At 34.4% G+C, this 12,993-nt stretch overlaps 7 protein-coding genes and 3 pseudogenes across 10 annotated transcripts, besides 1 other annotated feature; 6 read left to right on the top strand and 4 right to left on the bottom strand.

Annotated features, from left to right (window-relative positions):
- Positions 1 to 12,993: part of a mobile genetic element that runs on past both edges of the window.
- On the top strand, positions 293 to 1,293 carry TVAGG3_0165160 (annotated as a pseudogene). The gene has a single exon. A coding segment is annotated over exon 1 (1,001 nt).
- Positions 3,057 to 3,476, bottom strand: TVAGG3_0165170 (uncharacterized protein; the record flags this gene model as incomplete). Its single annotated transcript, XM_051225113.1, has 1 exon — positions 3,057 to 3,476. The coding sequence occupies one exon, from the start codon at positions 3,474 to 3,476 to the stop codon at positions 3,057 to 3,059; it is 420 nt and encodes a 139-aa protein (XP_051110099.1).
- TVAGG3_0165180 (protein of unknown function, DUF4106 family) lies at positions 3,540 to 4,073 on the top strand (the record flags this gene model as incomplete). The annotated part of the gene is made up of 1 exon (XM_051225114.1): positions 3,540 to 4,073. The coding sequence occupies one exon, from the start codon at positions 3,540 to 3,542 to the stop codon at positions 4,071 to 4,073; it is 534 nt and encodes a 177-aa protein (XP_051110100.1).
- On the top strand, positions 4,195 to 4,884 carry TVAGG3_0165190 (uncharacterized protein; the record flags this gene model as incomplete). Its single annotated transcript, XM_051225115.1, has 1 exon — positions 4,195 to 4,884. One exon carries the CDS (start codon positions 4,195 to 4,197, stop codon positions 4,882 to 4,884), a length of 690 nt encoding a protein of 229 aa, XP_051110101.1.
- On the top strand, positions 5,055 to 5,636 carry TVAGG3_0165200 (His-Me finger endonucleases family; the record flags this gene model as incomplete). The annotated part of the gene is made up of 1 exon (XM_051225116.1): positions 5,055 to 5,636. The coding sequence occupies one exon, from the start codon at positions 5,055 to 5,057 to the stop codon at positions 5,634 to 5,636; it is 582 nt and encodes a 193-aa protein (XP_051110102.1).
- Positions 5,677 to 6,096, top strand: TVAGG3_0165210 (protein of unknown function, DUF4108 family; the record flags this gene model as incomplete). Its single annotated transcript, XM_051225117.1, has 1 exon — positions 5,677 to 6,096. The coding sequence occupies one exon, from the start codon at positions 5,677 to 5,679 to the stop codon at positions 6,094 to 6,096; it is 420 nt and encodes a 139-aa protein (XP_051110103.1).
- Positions 6,113 to 6,568, bottom strand: TVAGG3_0165220 (uncharacterized protein; the record flags this gene model as incomplete). The annotated part of the gene is made up of 1 exon (XM_051225118.1): positions 6,113 to 6,568. One exon carries the CDS (start codon positions 6,566 to 6,568, stop codon positions 6,113 to 6,115), a length of 456 nt encoding a protein of 151 aa, XP_051110104.1.
- On the top strand, positions 6,604 to 7,154 carry TVAGG3_0165230 (protein of unknown function, DUF4106 family; the record flags this gene model as incomplete). The annotated part of the gene is made up of 1 exon (XM_051225119.1): positions 6,604 to 7,154. A coding segment is annotated over one exon (551 nt), but the record flags the coding sequence as incomplete, so codon positions are not given.
- TVAGG3_0165240 lies at positions 7,959 to 8,737 on the bottom strand (annotated as a pseudogene). The gene has a single exon. A coding segment is annotated over exon 1 (779 nt).
- Positions 9,786 to 10,342, bottom strand: TVAGG3_0165250 (annotated as a pseudogene). The gene has a single exon. A coding segment is annotated over exon 1 (557 nt).

The raw sequence follows: 12,993 nt of genomic DNA on the forward strand, positions 1-12,993 counted from the left end.
GAAACGCGTAAAAAATAGAGACGGAACGAAAGAACAAAAGCTTATGAATGCGGATGACGTAGATAGGGAAATTGTTGAAAACGGTCTCGGAATATATGAAATGCCAGCAGATGAGGTACAAGAAAACTCCACAGGAAGAAGTTCAGATACAACCAGACATGGAAGAAATAGTTCAGCAACAACAGCTAGAAGAGCCTGAAGGAAACGAACAAGTCACTCCTTTGGAAACTAACTTCACAGAACTAGATGAAGATTTGGAACAGCCGAAAAAATCTTGACCCTCAACAAGAGCATGAGGTGAATATGGAATCTTTCCAAGAGTCTAAGAAAGATTCGGCTGACATAGTAGAAGAATATCGAAAAATGTTTGCCGACATACAAAAGACTCCAACACCAGATGAAAATATTCAGCATAGAATGGAAGAACTGAAAAAAAATGTACACAAATACAACAACCCTTTTTACTTACGAGCATTTAACGTTCAATCTTCGGATGAACTCGGTGAAAATAAAAGGTTAAATTTCAAGAAAACATATAGAAATGAAACATTGTTTAAAGTTCATTCAGAACCTAACCAAGATGGAAACAAACCTACTTTTGTTTCTGCAGACGATGGAACTACAATGAGATGGGGTCATAAAGCTAATTCGGATAGGTGGTTCATAAACTTACAACCACAATTCCAAGAAGTTGTAGACGCAATGGAAGTCAATGGTGAACCAGATATAGCTGGTATTTTAAGCGCGGCTTTAATGCCATTGAAAGATATGAAACATGCAGATATTTTGGACCAGTATGAAATGAACATGGCTGATGGAAATATAACACCTGACGTTCTAGAACATTTATCTCAAAGAACTACACAGAACCATAGAGATGGTATATTTGGTGAAGAGTTTAGAAAGAAAGTTAGGGAGATAGAAGGAAGAGAACCTATTGTACATGACCTTGCAAACGAAAGTTTGCAAAATGTCATAAAAACTTACTTTGCAGACAATGAACCGAGAAGGGATGAATATTTAAGAAAACTCAAATGGACAGTACCAAATGAAATGTTAGTATTGAAAAACATGTTCCTTGACAAAATAAAACCAACTACAGAAATAAACGACGCAAGACTGAAAGATTGGGTAGAAGCTTTCCCATTCACAAAAGATATAGTTGGTAACATGGAAAGAAAACCAGAATGGCTACAAAAACATATATTTGGAAACGAGCATATTCCATATGGACAGGCACTGTTTGAAGAGCTTGAACCGGAAACTCAGGAAAGAGTCATGCAAACAATACGCGAAGACTCAAATACAGACTATGACAAACTCTTTCTAGGATATAGGTTACCTGAGATGGGCGACCAGAGCCAAAAGGCAAAAAGGACATGGGAAATTTGCAACATACTAGATGAACATAATGCAAAGATGCAACAACTTCAAGCAGAGGGCAATGAAGGAAAAAGAAGAGTTAAAAACTCAGTCAGGAAGAAAGTAAAGCTTGGTCCACGTGGGTTCTATTATGACATATAAATCCAACTATTCTATATTTTTACTCATATGAAATGTACGCCGCTCAGAATATAACGCCAACAGTTTTGGATGCTATGAATGGAAATGTTTCCGAATGGTATAACGAATGCGACAATGCCATTAGAAGGTCAGAAATAGTTCCTGGAACTTACGAATATACAACTGCTGTTTCTTATGGAAACGTAGGTGAGTTTGGAGAAGGTTCTTCAACAACAGTAGATATTGCTTGCGACAGGTTTCATATAATTTCTATTGACAACTCTTTCTTATACGTGGAACAAGACATTGAAATAAAACCTTCTGCCAAGTTGTCTGACAAGAAAGGTTGCAATGGAATTTTCTATGTCGGATACCAATATGCTCCAGAAGTTTTCATGGGATATAAGATATATTCTAACTCTGACTTAGTTCAAACAGTAACATGGGCAAACTATGAATGGTTCGCTTTGAGAAACTCAGTACAACCACAAGCTAGAGAACAAACAGACCAGTATGCAACTATTGAGAAAATAAGAAGACTTGACCCTAACGTTCCAGGAGTTTATGTTAACCTTTCTGGACAAACTGCAGCAGCAGTAACCAAAGTAAAACTGAAACTTAGAGTTCCTTTGTCATCTTTCCTCATCTTCAGGTTTTTAAGATACTTGCCAAACTGGGCAGGAAAAATTTCTATCGAACTTACTCCAAGCAAAAATAACTTAGTCATTGCACCAACACAAGACCCATTCACTCTTACAGAAGTAGTGGGAACAAATAAAATGTCATTCGCCGACTTTTGCAAAAACAAAGTTGACTTAGACTTTGGTTTCTCAAACCTCAACACTGAAGTAAACTATTATTTCAATGCTGCTGGAGATGCTTGGGACCCAGTTAAGTTCACATGCGAAAAATTTGAATGCAAGAGAATAGAAAGCAGACTTGCAGTCTATATGTTGGACCCAGATATTTCAAATGCTTTAGCTGCCAAATATATTGCAGTTCCACTTATGTTCCCTATACACAAATATCTGTCAAAGACTTTGCAGGTGAAGTTGGAAACCAAAGTGCTGACCCAGGTGCAAGAACAGATATTGCCTTAACAACTGCAATGAAACATGCAGATACTATGTTTGTACTGTTCAGACGAACTATAAATGACTATTCTTGTTTCTACAACCCTGGTATTAAATATCATATAAACATAGATGGCAAATATTATCCAAGAGAAGAATATTCTACAGTTGAGGATATGAGGTCATACAACTTGACATTAGATGCTATGAACTTTAACAACAACTTCACAACAACCATTAACCCTGAAATGCAAAGTTCTATTATGCCATATGTGAAAGTATGGACTCATACAGGAGGTCAAAAAACTCAATATACAAATGGAGACCGTTCAAACTTTTGGCTTGGCATTCCATTTGCTGACTCAGAAGACTTTATGGGTGGTATTTCAACTGTTGGTACAGTTCAAATACAATATACTGGTGACAGAGACGGTCCAGATGAATTGAAAGCAAAGAAGTTTACAAAACCAATAGCACTTTTCACAGAAGATGCTCTTTTGAAAATTCGTTCGATGAAACCTGCTGGGGCTCCTCAGATTGGTATAACGACAGCTTCCATCGAGCAGATTTTGGCAGCAGGTCAGTAAGTTGTTCTTGAACTGACTTCTCTCCGTCAAATATTGACAGTACGCCAGTTTTGACATAAAATTGTATTATAAACTTACCTTTAGAAATATCTGTAAGTTTTGTTGTTATATTTTTGTCAACGTCAAGAACTTTCACCATTTCAGTTATACCAACTTTCTTTGCTTTATGAAAATATTTTGGTTCAGCAAAGACTGCTATTCTATAACATTTTCCATTGTTTGTATAAAGAACTATTCTGTCAATGTATTTGTATTGTTTGTGTGTGTAAACTTTGTTCTGCTTCAATTCGAAGAGATACTCGAATACGTCCATCTTTTTATTCTAAGTAAAATGTCATTTCCGAAAAATAGAAGCGTGAGTGTTTCAAAAGGTTTAATGGCGGTGGCAGATGTGAAGTTAAATTCACCAACTCAAACAAACAGTCAAAGTGTTGTTGTCAATGTCAAAGACAGAGATGTTGAAGTGGGGAAACCATACGAAGACGAAGATGGTATAACAATTGTTCCTGTAAAAGAACCAACATATCCTGAAGTTAGCAGAGACTTAAGTTCTGTTGCAGATATTCGAAACGACTACCAACAACTTAAAGACAAACTTCAAACTCAGGAGAAGATTTGTCAAGCTTTAAGTATAATGTTAAACTTGGTCGAACACAACCCTGTAAAAGTGAACTCATATGTCATTGCACCTCATGAAGTCTTGAAAGAACTATTGAAACTTTTGACAGAGGCAGACGATATAAACATCAAAGAAATAGAACCCGACATTAGTTGCTGTGGTGTTTCATATAATGTCATTGACAAGATATACGTTATGAAAGGAGGTGAAACGTTGAACTTAAAGTATAGTTTCCCAGACGTCATAAAAATATTTGACGACCACAACATTTCATTAAAATTTATTTGCTAAGTAAATGGCAGAAGATATAATGGTTTATACTATTACGACTAAAAACCCTGAGTCATATAATTCTATAACAACAAACTTACAAAGTCCTCAAGGACGATATTGTAAACTAACTTTAAACACAATGACGACTAAAGCCTGTTTTGCTCTTTTGACACCAGAAGACTTTATTGTTGTGAATGGTAAAAAATACTCCTTTGAAGATACTTACTCAGATATACCACCAACAGGTTTTGTTGACTTATTTAATACTTTAAGGACGGATGTAACATGTGCTGCAACTAGAGCAGGTTTCATTATGTTTGGATGTCCGACTGAGTTTACTATAAACAATATGAGCTATAATACAAAACTTATTTCTGGTTTTTACTACCAACAGTTTCCTATAACAGGAAAAGGTGTCATACAAGGAATGTCTGTTCCATTGACTTTAAGTACACCTATTTTATATATTGTTTCAAACTTAGGTTCAAAGTGTTATTCGAATGTCGACAGAAACTATTATGACCAAAAGATACTTATGCGTATAAACAATACTTTCTCTGCTGGTTTGCCTATTGTTCATTCGAATGCAGAATTTTCAACCTTAGTGAACTCAAACACTTTGGCAAGTATAACGTTGACATTAGTTGACGCAAACTTTGTTCCTGTAAAACTTTTATGTCCTATGTATTTGTCAATGACGGCAGAAAGTTTCGAATTGGAAGATGCAACTGGTGAAAGTATTGTATTACAAGAACAACTTCAACAACAAATAGCTCAAGAACAACAAATGCAACAAATGGAACAAATGCAACAACAAGCTCAAGAATAAAAAAATATTTTTTTTTATTTTTATAAAAATGTACGCTGAGTTTGTTGGAGAAGACCGTCAGACAACATGTTTGTTAGATGAGAAGTAAAACATTGCATGAAATAGTAAAATATGGCATACCATTTAAAACAATATATTTTCAAAAAATATATTTTTTTATTTTATTTGAAATGTACGCTGAGTTTGTTGGAGAAGACCGTTGGAAAACTTGTTTGTTAGATGAGAAATATGAAATTCACTGTTGTGAGTCATTTGAAGTCAGAAACAAAAAGACAAAAAGAGTTTTAAGCGAATGGGAGCAAAATAACGGATATGCTAGGATGAGGATTGGTGGAAAACACTATTTTAAACATGTTGTCATTGCAACTCATTTTATACCGAACCCTAACAATTTACCTTTTGTAGACCATATAAACCATATAAGAAATGACAATAGACTTGAAAATTTACGTTGGGTTACTTGTTCTGAAAACAGTAAGAACAGAGGCAAATTTAGAGATATTGTATTCGAATTTGTCGACGAACTAGAAGATGAAACAATTGAAATTACAGACTATGGTAAGCATACGTTTGAGTTTTACTACTATAGCGAAGAACAAGACTCTTTCTACTTTTATACCGGCGTAAACTATAGAAAATTACAAGTATGTTTTACTAATGGCTATGCTTATGTAAACGCTAGAGATACAGATGGAAAAAACGTTAAAATACTTCTTAACAAATTCAAGAAGCTATATGGCATACCATTTTAAAACATTTTTTAAAAAAATCTTTTTTTATCCGATAGAAAAGATGACGAAATTCATCTCAGTAAATAAGTACATGACAGAAGTCAAAGAAGAACTAGACCCATTCGCTTATTTGAATGTTTACTTCTACCATTTTGAAAAGTCTACATTTGACAAAGTTTGGAACATCGAACCAGTTAAGTTTGCTATTGTGACTAAAAATGGTGCGAAATTTGAAGACTTAGACATAGAAGGTTTGTTAACAGTCAAAGAAAATTTTGACAGAAGGTTCTCAAACCTTAAAGAAGGCAAAGCATACAAACTTGTTATACCTTATGAACCAAAGAAGACAGACGACTATGAATATTATGAGTCTAAGATAGTTGAAGTTCAAGGTAAGTTGGGTAAAAAGATTTTAGAGTCTAAGCCAGTGTTTGCTCCTAAAGAGGAAGAGAACATTGACATTGACCCAGAAATGTTCTAAAAATAAAATTTTATTTTTACATGTCATATCTCACCTTCTCTGGAACTGGTTCAGGTTCTTTCTTCTCTTCTTCTACTTTCTTTTCTTTCTTTTCTCTCTTCTTCTTCTTCTCTGGTGGAGTTATGTCAAATTTGGCGCAACCATATTTTTGTAAAAGGTCTTTGTCCTTTAATAGCTCTTCTATTCTGTTTTCTATTTCATCTTCAAGAACAGCGCATGTGTCTTCTTTGCATTCTAAGAACTTTTGTTGGACTTCATCTCTCCAATCGGCGTCATCTCTGTCAACAAGTCTGTCATTGACAAACTTAAAGACTTCTCTGCTTAATGTTTTATGGTTCTTGTCATATTCCCAGAAACAGAACTTTAGAACAAATTCACCTTTCTTGTTTACACTATGTAAGATTTTATGGTCGACAGATGTTTTAGAGTCAAAAAGCTTGTCTCGAATATAGATAGCGAAATCGCTAGACATTTTCTAAAAGATAAAAATTTTAATTTTTCTAAAATATGTTAGAAAAAAAGTTTGCTGACATTGACAAGAAATTTGAGAATGTTTTAAACAAGAACAAGAGGAAGTTAGAAAATGCTCAGATAAAACCCATACATGACAAGTTCCTATTTGCTCAAAATGGTATAACAGGTCTAATTGCACCACCTGGGTCGGGTAAGACTTTCACTTATCTTAAAATGGCTGCACAACAACAAGAACTAGATGAGAAGAACCCATTCTATGAGTTAGTTGTTATTTGTTCGACATCTGGTCAATTTGACCAAACCGTCAATTCGTTCAAAGATATTATAAAGAAGTCTAAGTTAGTATGTATAAAAGACTCTGAGTTGTTAGATTGGATAAAGAAGTACCAAAGAAGAGTTTTGAAGTACAATGCTATAAATGAGTATATAAATTCGAAGTTTAAAGACCCAAATGAGGAAATGCAGAGAATATTAGAGAAGAAACACTTCAGAAACAAACAGAAAGAGATAGAATACATTTCGAAGAAATTGCAATCTTACGATTGGAAGACTTACCCTCATAGATGTCTTCTTATCTTAGATGACTTTGCTTCTCATCCTTTGTTAAAGAACAGAGAACAAGACATGTGTCGAATTCTTAAGAAGCTCAGACACTTTAACATCTCTGTTGTCATTTGTGTACAGACAGCAAAGAGTTTAAGTAAGGATGTTAAAAGAATACTTACTGATATCATACTTTTCCCTGGATTGTCCGAAGACATTTCATGGAACTTATGAAAGAGTCCATGGCAGGTAAGTTTGACAGACATGAACTATGGGAGAAGTACAAAGTCATACAAGACCCTCATACTTCTTTCAGAATTCATATCTACGCAAACAAAGTTCAAATTGTAAAAAGTCAAGCTTGAAAAATAAAGAGTTTAGTCTTAGTAAGTAAGTCTGTTGTGGTTCTGCAGCTTTCGGTTCTTCTGGCTTTGGAAGGCATTCAGGAAGAGGAACGTCGGACATTCGTTTGTGTCCTGTCGGAAGGAAGAACTTTTCCTGTTGGAAGGAAGAACTTTTCCTGTTGGAAGGAAGAACTTTTCCTGTTGGAAGGAAAAACTTTTCCTGTTGGAAGGAAAAACTTTTCCTGTTGGAAGGAAAAACTTTTTCTGAAGTTCGACCAAAAAGTTCTCAATTTTCGAAAATTTGAATGGTTTACGACGGACAACTGGAAATTTTTTTCCAGTTGTCGGGAAATTTTTTTCTTGTCGGAAGGAAGGACTTGGAATGTCGGAAGGAAGAACTTGGAATGTCGGAAGGAAGGACTCGGAATGCCAGAAGGATTTGACGAGGCAATTTACCTACCTGAGCCATCTGAAGTCAAGCGTAAAAATAAAGAGTGCAATTTACTCTGCTTGTTTGAAGTTGTCAAAATACTCTGTTATTTTTTCCTTTAACAATGGCAAATCTTCTTTGAATGTAAGTATTGTACAACCTTTCATATCATAGTGTGTTTGAGGTAAAGTATCTTGAACTATTTGTTTCACATCTTCATTCGGTGTCATTGAAATCGGTAAGTTTCGCGATAGAACCAATTTCTGTCAGATTTGTAAATCTTAGCAAGGTCGTAAAAGCTTTTGTTGTTTCTTCTGACTAAATGCAACATAACCATATCTCTGTCTTCTTCATTTTCCATCTCTTCAGTGTAAATCATATACTTATAGTTCTTTTCCTTTCCTTTTGGTACCGAACGTGGTATTCTTTTCTGAATGCTTTTGTCTTCTTTCATCATATCTTCTCTCTGCTTTGTACAAAGTTCGTCAAGAAGTTTACAAACATACCATGCATAGCGAGGTGAAGCCCACATTGCTATTGAACTAACTAGGAACTTATGAACATATATACCTTTTAGATGCGATGGTAAGTTTTGTCTGTCTTGGTACATCTTTTTAAGTTCTACATGTTCAAACTCACTGAGGAGTTCAATAGTGTTTTGGTTCCTAAACCAGTCTTGTGGTTTCTTAGTATCTGGTGTAGCACATGCAGTCAAAATACTTTGCATTTGGTACATATCGTCTTTGACCGAACGAATGAGACGGAGTTGTTTGTTAAACTGAACCCACTCATATTCTTCATTTATAGCTTCATGGACTATAACTGTTGTTGTGTTCTCTGTTGTTGACATATCTGTTCTTACATACAAAATAAAAAAAATAAAAAAAATAAAACTAACTTTATTTTTTCTATCTTTCACAAAAGACCAAAAATAAACGCTTTACATGTATTTTTCAGCAACTTCGTCAAATAATTTTATAGCTTTATCTATCTCATCTACTTCAAACGTTTCTTTACCTTTCGTGGGAGCACCATACATTTTCTCAAACTTTTCGAGTAGTTCTGTTTCTGCAGCTCTCATATCGTTAACGAACACAACCTTAACTCTATTGACTGTACTGTCATATCTTTGAGTTATATTATATGTTCTTCCTATCTTATATCTCTTGTATTGAAGTCCTTCGGTTTCTGAACGATGTAAAGTAAGCCTTCACTGCAACGTTCCGTATCGAATGAACCATATGTTATGAAATTATATCCAACAACTGGGTCTAACCATAACAAAACTATTGGTATAAGACTTTTGTCAATGAGATATGCTGTAGTTCCATGAAATCTTACCGATATCATAAGCTCAGGATTTCTTGTCAAAATTTTCTGAGTAGAAGCAATTCTAACCCAGTCGTGGGATGTTTTCTTTCCAGATGGAGATATAATGTCTGACAAAGAATATTTGTTGTATTTCTTTGAGTATCTTACGTTTAAATCACCTATTCTAACCAATTTGGTGTCATTGTCTATCTTTTTAACTGTTTCAAACTCAATGTTTAACATTTCTGTTCTTACATACAAAATAAAAAAAATATTTTATAAAAAACTAACTTTATTTTTTCTGTCTTAAGGAAATTCATGAAATTTCATACGGAATTCAGCAAAAATATATTTTAGGTGAAGAGGTGAGATTTCACCTCTTTTTTCACCTGTTTTTTCACCTCATGAATTTTCATGATTTCATCGTACATGTTTTGTCAAGACTTCTTCGTACATGAATTTTCATGATTTCATCGTAAATGTTTTGTCAAGACTTCTTCGTAATGAGCGTAAATGACCCAAAAATATATTTTAGGTGAAGAGGTGAGATTTCACCTCTTTTTTCACCTCTTTTTTCACCTGTTATTTTATAAGCGTTTTACATGAATTGTACGATGTATATTTGAAATCCTAAACAATTTCGTAGCTTCTATTTCTTCTGTCAGTATGTCAAAAGTTTTAACGATACCGAAAGTTTCTTTATACTTCTTCTTGACGTCAGATAGAAGGAAATCTTCTGCTGTTGGATAGTTTTTATTAAGAAATGTCAACATATCCATTTTATCTTCTGCTGGCTTTTCTGCTTCTTTCTTTAAGTCTGCATAGTCGTTTCTCATTCTTTCTATCTCTTTGACTGAGTAGTTATATTTCCTAATTGCTGCCTTACATTTTGAACATTGCGGGTTCATTTTTGCGTTATATTCTGAAACCTTACCTGCTAAAACAACTAAGGCGTCAATTGCTCTCTTCATCTCGAACATAGCGGGTCTTATTTGTTCGTTCCATACCTTACCCCTACTATCTTTATCTCTTATTTCCCAAACACATTTTGCAACTAATGAAACAAAGTTGTCGTAGGTCTTAAATTCTTCGGATTTTATATGTCAGAGATGTTCTTATATACCATGTCGCAATCTTTGTCCATGACTTTGTGGTTGCAATGAAATCCAAGGAATTCATAGTTTACCTTTCGTATGAACTTCTTTATTTCTACTGAGTCAGTTGGTTTCACTTCAATTCGTCAAATTCGGAATAGTGAGTTTTGCTGCTGAATTTCAGGCAATTTGGTAAATGGTCAATAATGTCCTGCATTTCATAAAGATACTGTTCATTTGTTTCATCCTGTGCGTACAGTCTAAATTACTTGTTAAAAGTTCTTGCTTTATCTTCTGGATTTTTGTTTCGAAAGTATATGAAGAAGGAATGAAGTTTTTCATCTCTACTAACATAGATGTTGGATTCATAACTAACGAGTTTGGTGCTGTAGTTGCTAACATGTTCTTACAATAAAAATAAAAAATATTTTTTTAAAAAAACCAACTTTATTTTTTATTTCGGGAAAATTCATGAGGTGAAAAAACAGGTGAAAAAAGAGGTGAAATCTCACCTCTTCACCTAAACATTATTTTTGTCTGATTTACGCTCATTACGATGAAGTTTCGACAAAACATTTACGTTCATGTTTGACAAAACATTTACGAAGAAATTCATGAAAATTCATGAGGTGAAAAAACAGGTGAAAAAAGAGGTGAAATCTCACCTCTTCACCTAAACATTATTTTTGCTGAATTCAGCAACAAAATGAACGAGGTCAGGATATATGTTGCTGAATTCATTCATAACACCCTTTGTAAGCTCATAAAATGTTTGTTTTGAGGTCGAGCCACTTTTGGCTCCACCGTATTCTTTCAACCAAAACTCAGGAATTCCTGCATGAACTTTGTATAAAAAGCAACCGCCGGAATTCCGGCGGTTGGTATATTCTTCACAAAATGCCGTATAATACTCTTCCCAGGACTTATTTTCCAACAACCTTCTAAAGTCCTTCCTAAACTGCTGACACATATTTGTTGCATTTATATAACCATCCTTGTCTCTACGTAAGACTTCAATACCGTTGTAAGTGCCTTTTGTGAATGTTTCGCCATTAGATTTGTTCGTGAACTGGCTTGGGAATGGACTCGGTTGGTGGGACGTCGGACATTGTTCTGAAGCAGTACAAATATTGTCTTGAAGCAGTACAAATATTGTCTTGAAACAGTACAAATATTGTCTTGAAGCAGTACAAGTATTGTTCTGAAGCAGTACAAATATTGTTCTGAAACAGAAAATTTTTCTCACAAATTGAGAGCTTTTTCAGAACTTTGTTCTGAAACAGTACAAGTATTGTTCTGAAACAGTACAAGTATTGCTCTGAAACAGTACAAGTATTGTTCTGAAACAGTACAAGTATTGCTCTGAAACAGTACAAGTATTGCTCTGAAACAGTACAAGTATTGCTCTGAAACAGTACAAGTATTGCTCTGAAACAGTACAAGTATTGCTCTGAAACAGTACAAGTATTGCTCTGAAACAGTACAAGTATTGCTCTGAAACAGTACTTTTACTGACAGTAGCAGAGATTTTTATCGTCCAACTTTACAAATGTAAACTCCTATCGTTCTATTTTCTTCACTAGGGTCTAACACCAAAGTAACCTTACAAATGTAAACTTATATCGTTCTATTTTCTTCACTAGGGTCTAACACCAAAGTAACCTATGTACATGAAATTTCACTGCATAAAAGGAAAAACTTGCGCGAATCGGGATTTGAACCGAGGTCTTCGACGCCTGTAGCGATAGCCATACCACTGAGCTATGAGCCGCTTGCATATTTTTAAGTAAAATATAGTATATTTGTCATACAGTGAAGGATGACCAAACTTAAAAAAAATAAAGTTAGTTTTATTTTTTCTATCTTAAGGAAATTCATGAAAATTCACCTGTTGAATTTTGTATAAAAAGCAACCCGCTGTTTTCCGCGGGTTGGTATATTCTTCACAAAATGCTTGTTTTGAGGTCGAGCCACTTTTGGCTCCACCTCTTTTTTCAACCAAAAACTCATTTTTGTCGAATTCAGCACAAAATTCATGAAAATTCAACGGGTGAGAAAACAGGTGAGAAAACAGGTGAGAAAACGGGTGAAATCTCACCTCTTCACCTAAACATTATTTTTCAATACTTTTTCAGCACTTTTCCGTAGTTATATGAAAGACAATTCGGGATGAAATTTCTTCATCTGATATAGTCCTACCGGCGTTTGTAAAGATATAGTCTAACGGTTTTGTATCTGCTACTTTTGTTCTTTGTTTTTCAACCTGAAACATTTAATATATGTAAAAATATATTGTTTTAAAATTGTATGCCATATAGCTTCTTGAATTTGTTAAGATATAGTCTAATGTATTTTCCATCTGTATCTCTAGCGTTTACATAAGCACAGCCTTCCTTAGTAAAACATACTTGTAATTTCCTATAGTTTACGCCGGTATAAAGGTAGAAAGAGTCCTGTTCTTCGCTATAGTAGTAAAACTCAAACGTATGCTTACCATAGTCTGTAATTTCAATTGCTTCATCTTCTAGTTCGTCGACAAATTCGAATACAATATCTCTTAATTTACCTTTGTTCTTATTGTTTTCAGAACAAGTGACCCAACGCAAGTTTTCAAGTCTATTGTCATTTCTTATACGGTTTATATGGTCTACAAAAGGTAGATTGTTAGGGTTCGGTATAAAATGAGTTGCAATGACAACAT

Source organism: Trichomonas vaginalis, chromosome IV (genome assembly GCF_026262505.1).
Source record: "Trichomonas vaginalis G3 chromosome IV, whole genome shotgun sequence".
NCBI lineage: Eukaryota > Parabasalia > Trichomonadida > Trichomonadidae > Trichomonas > Trichomonas vaginalis.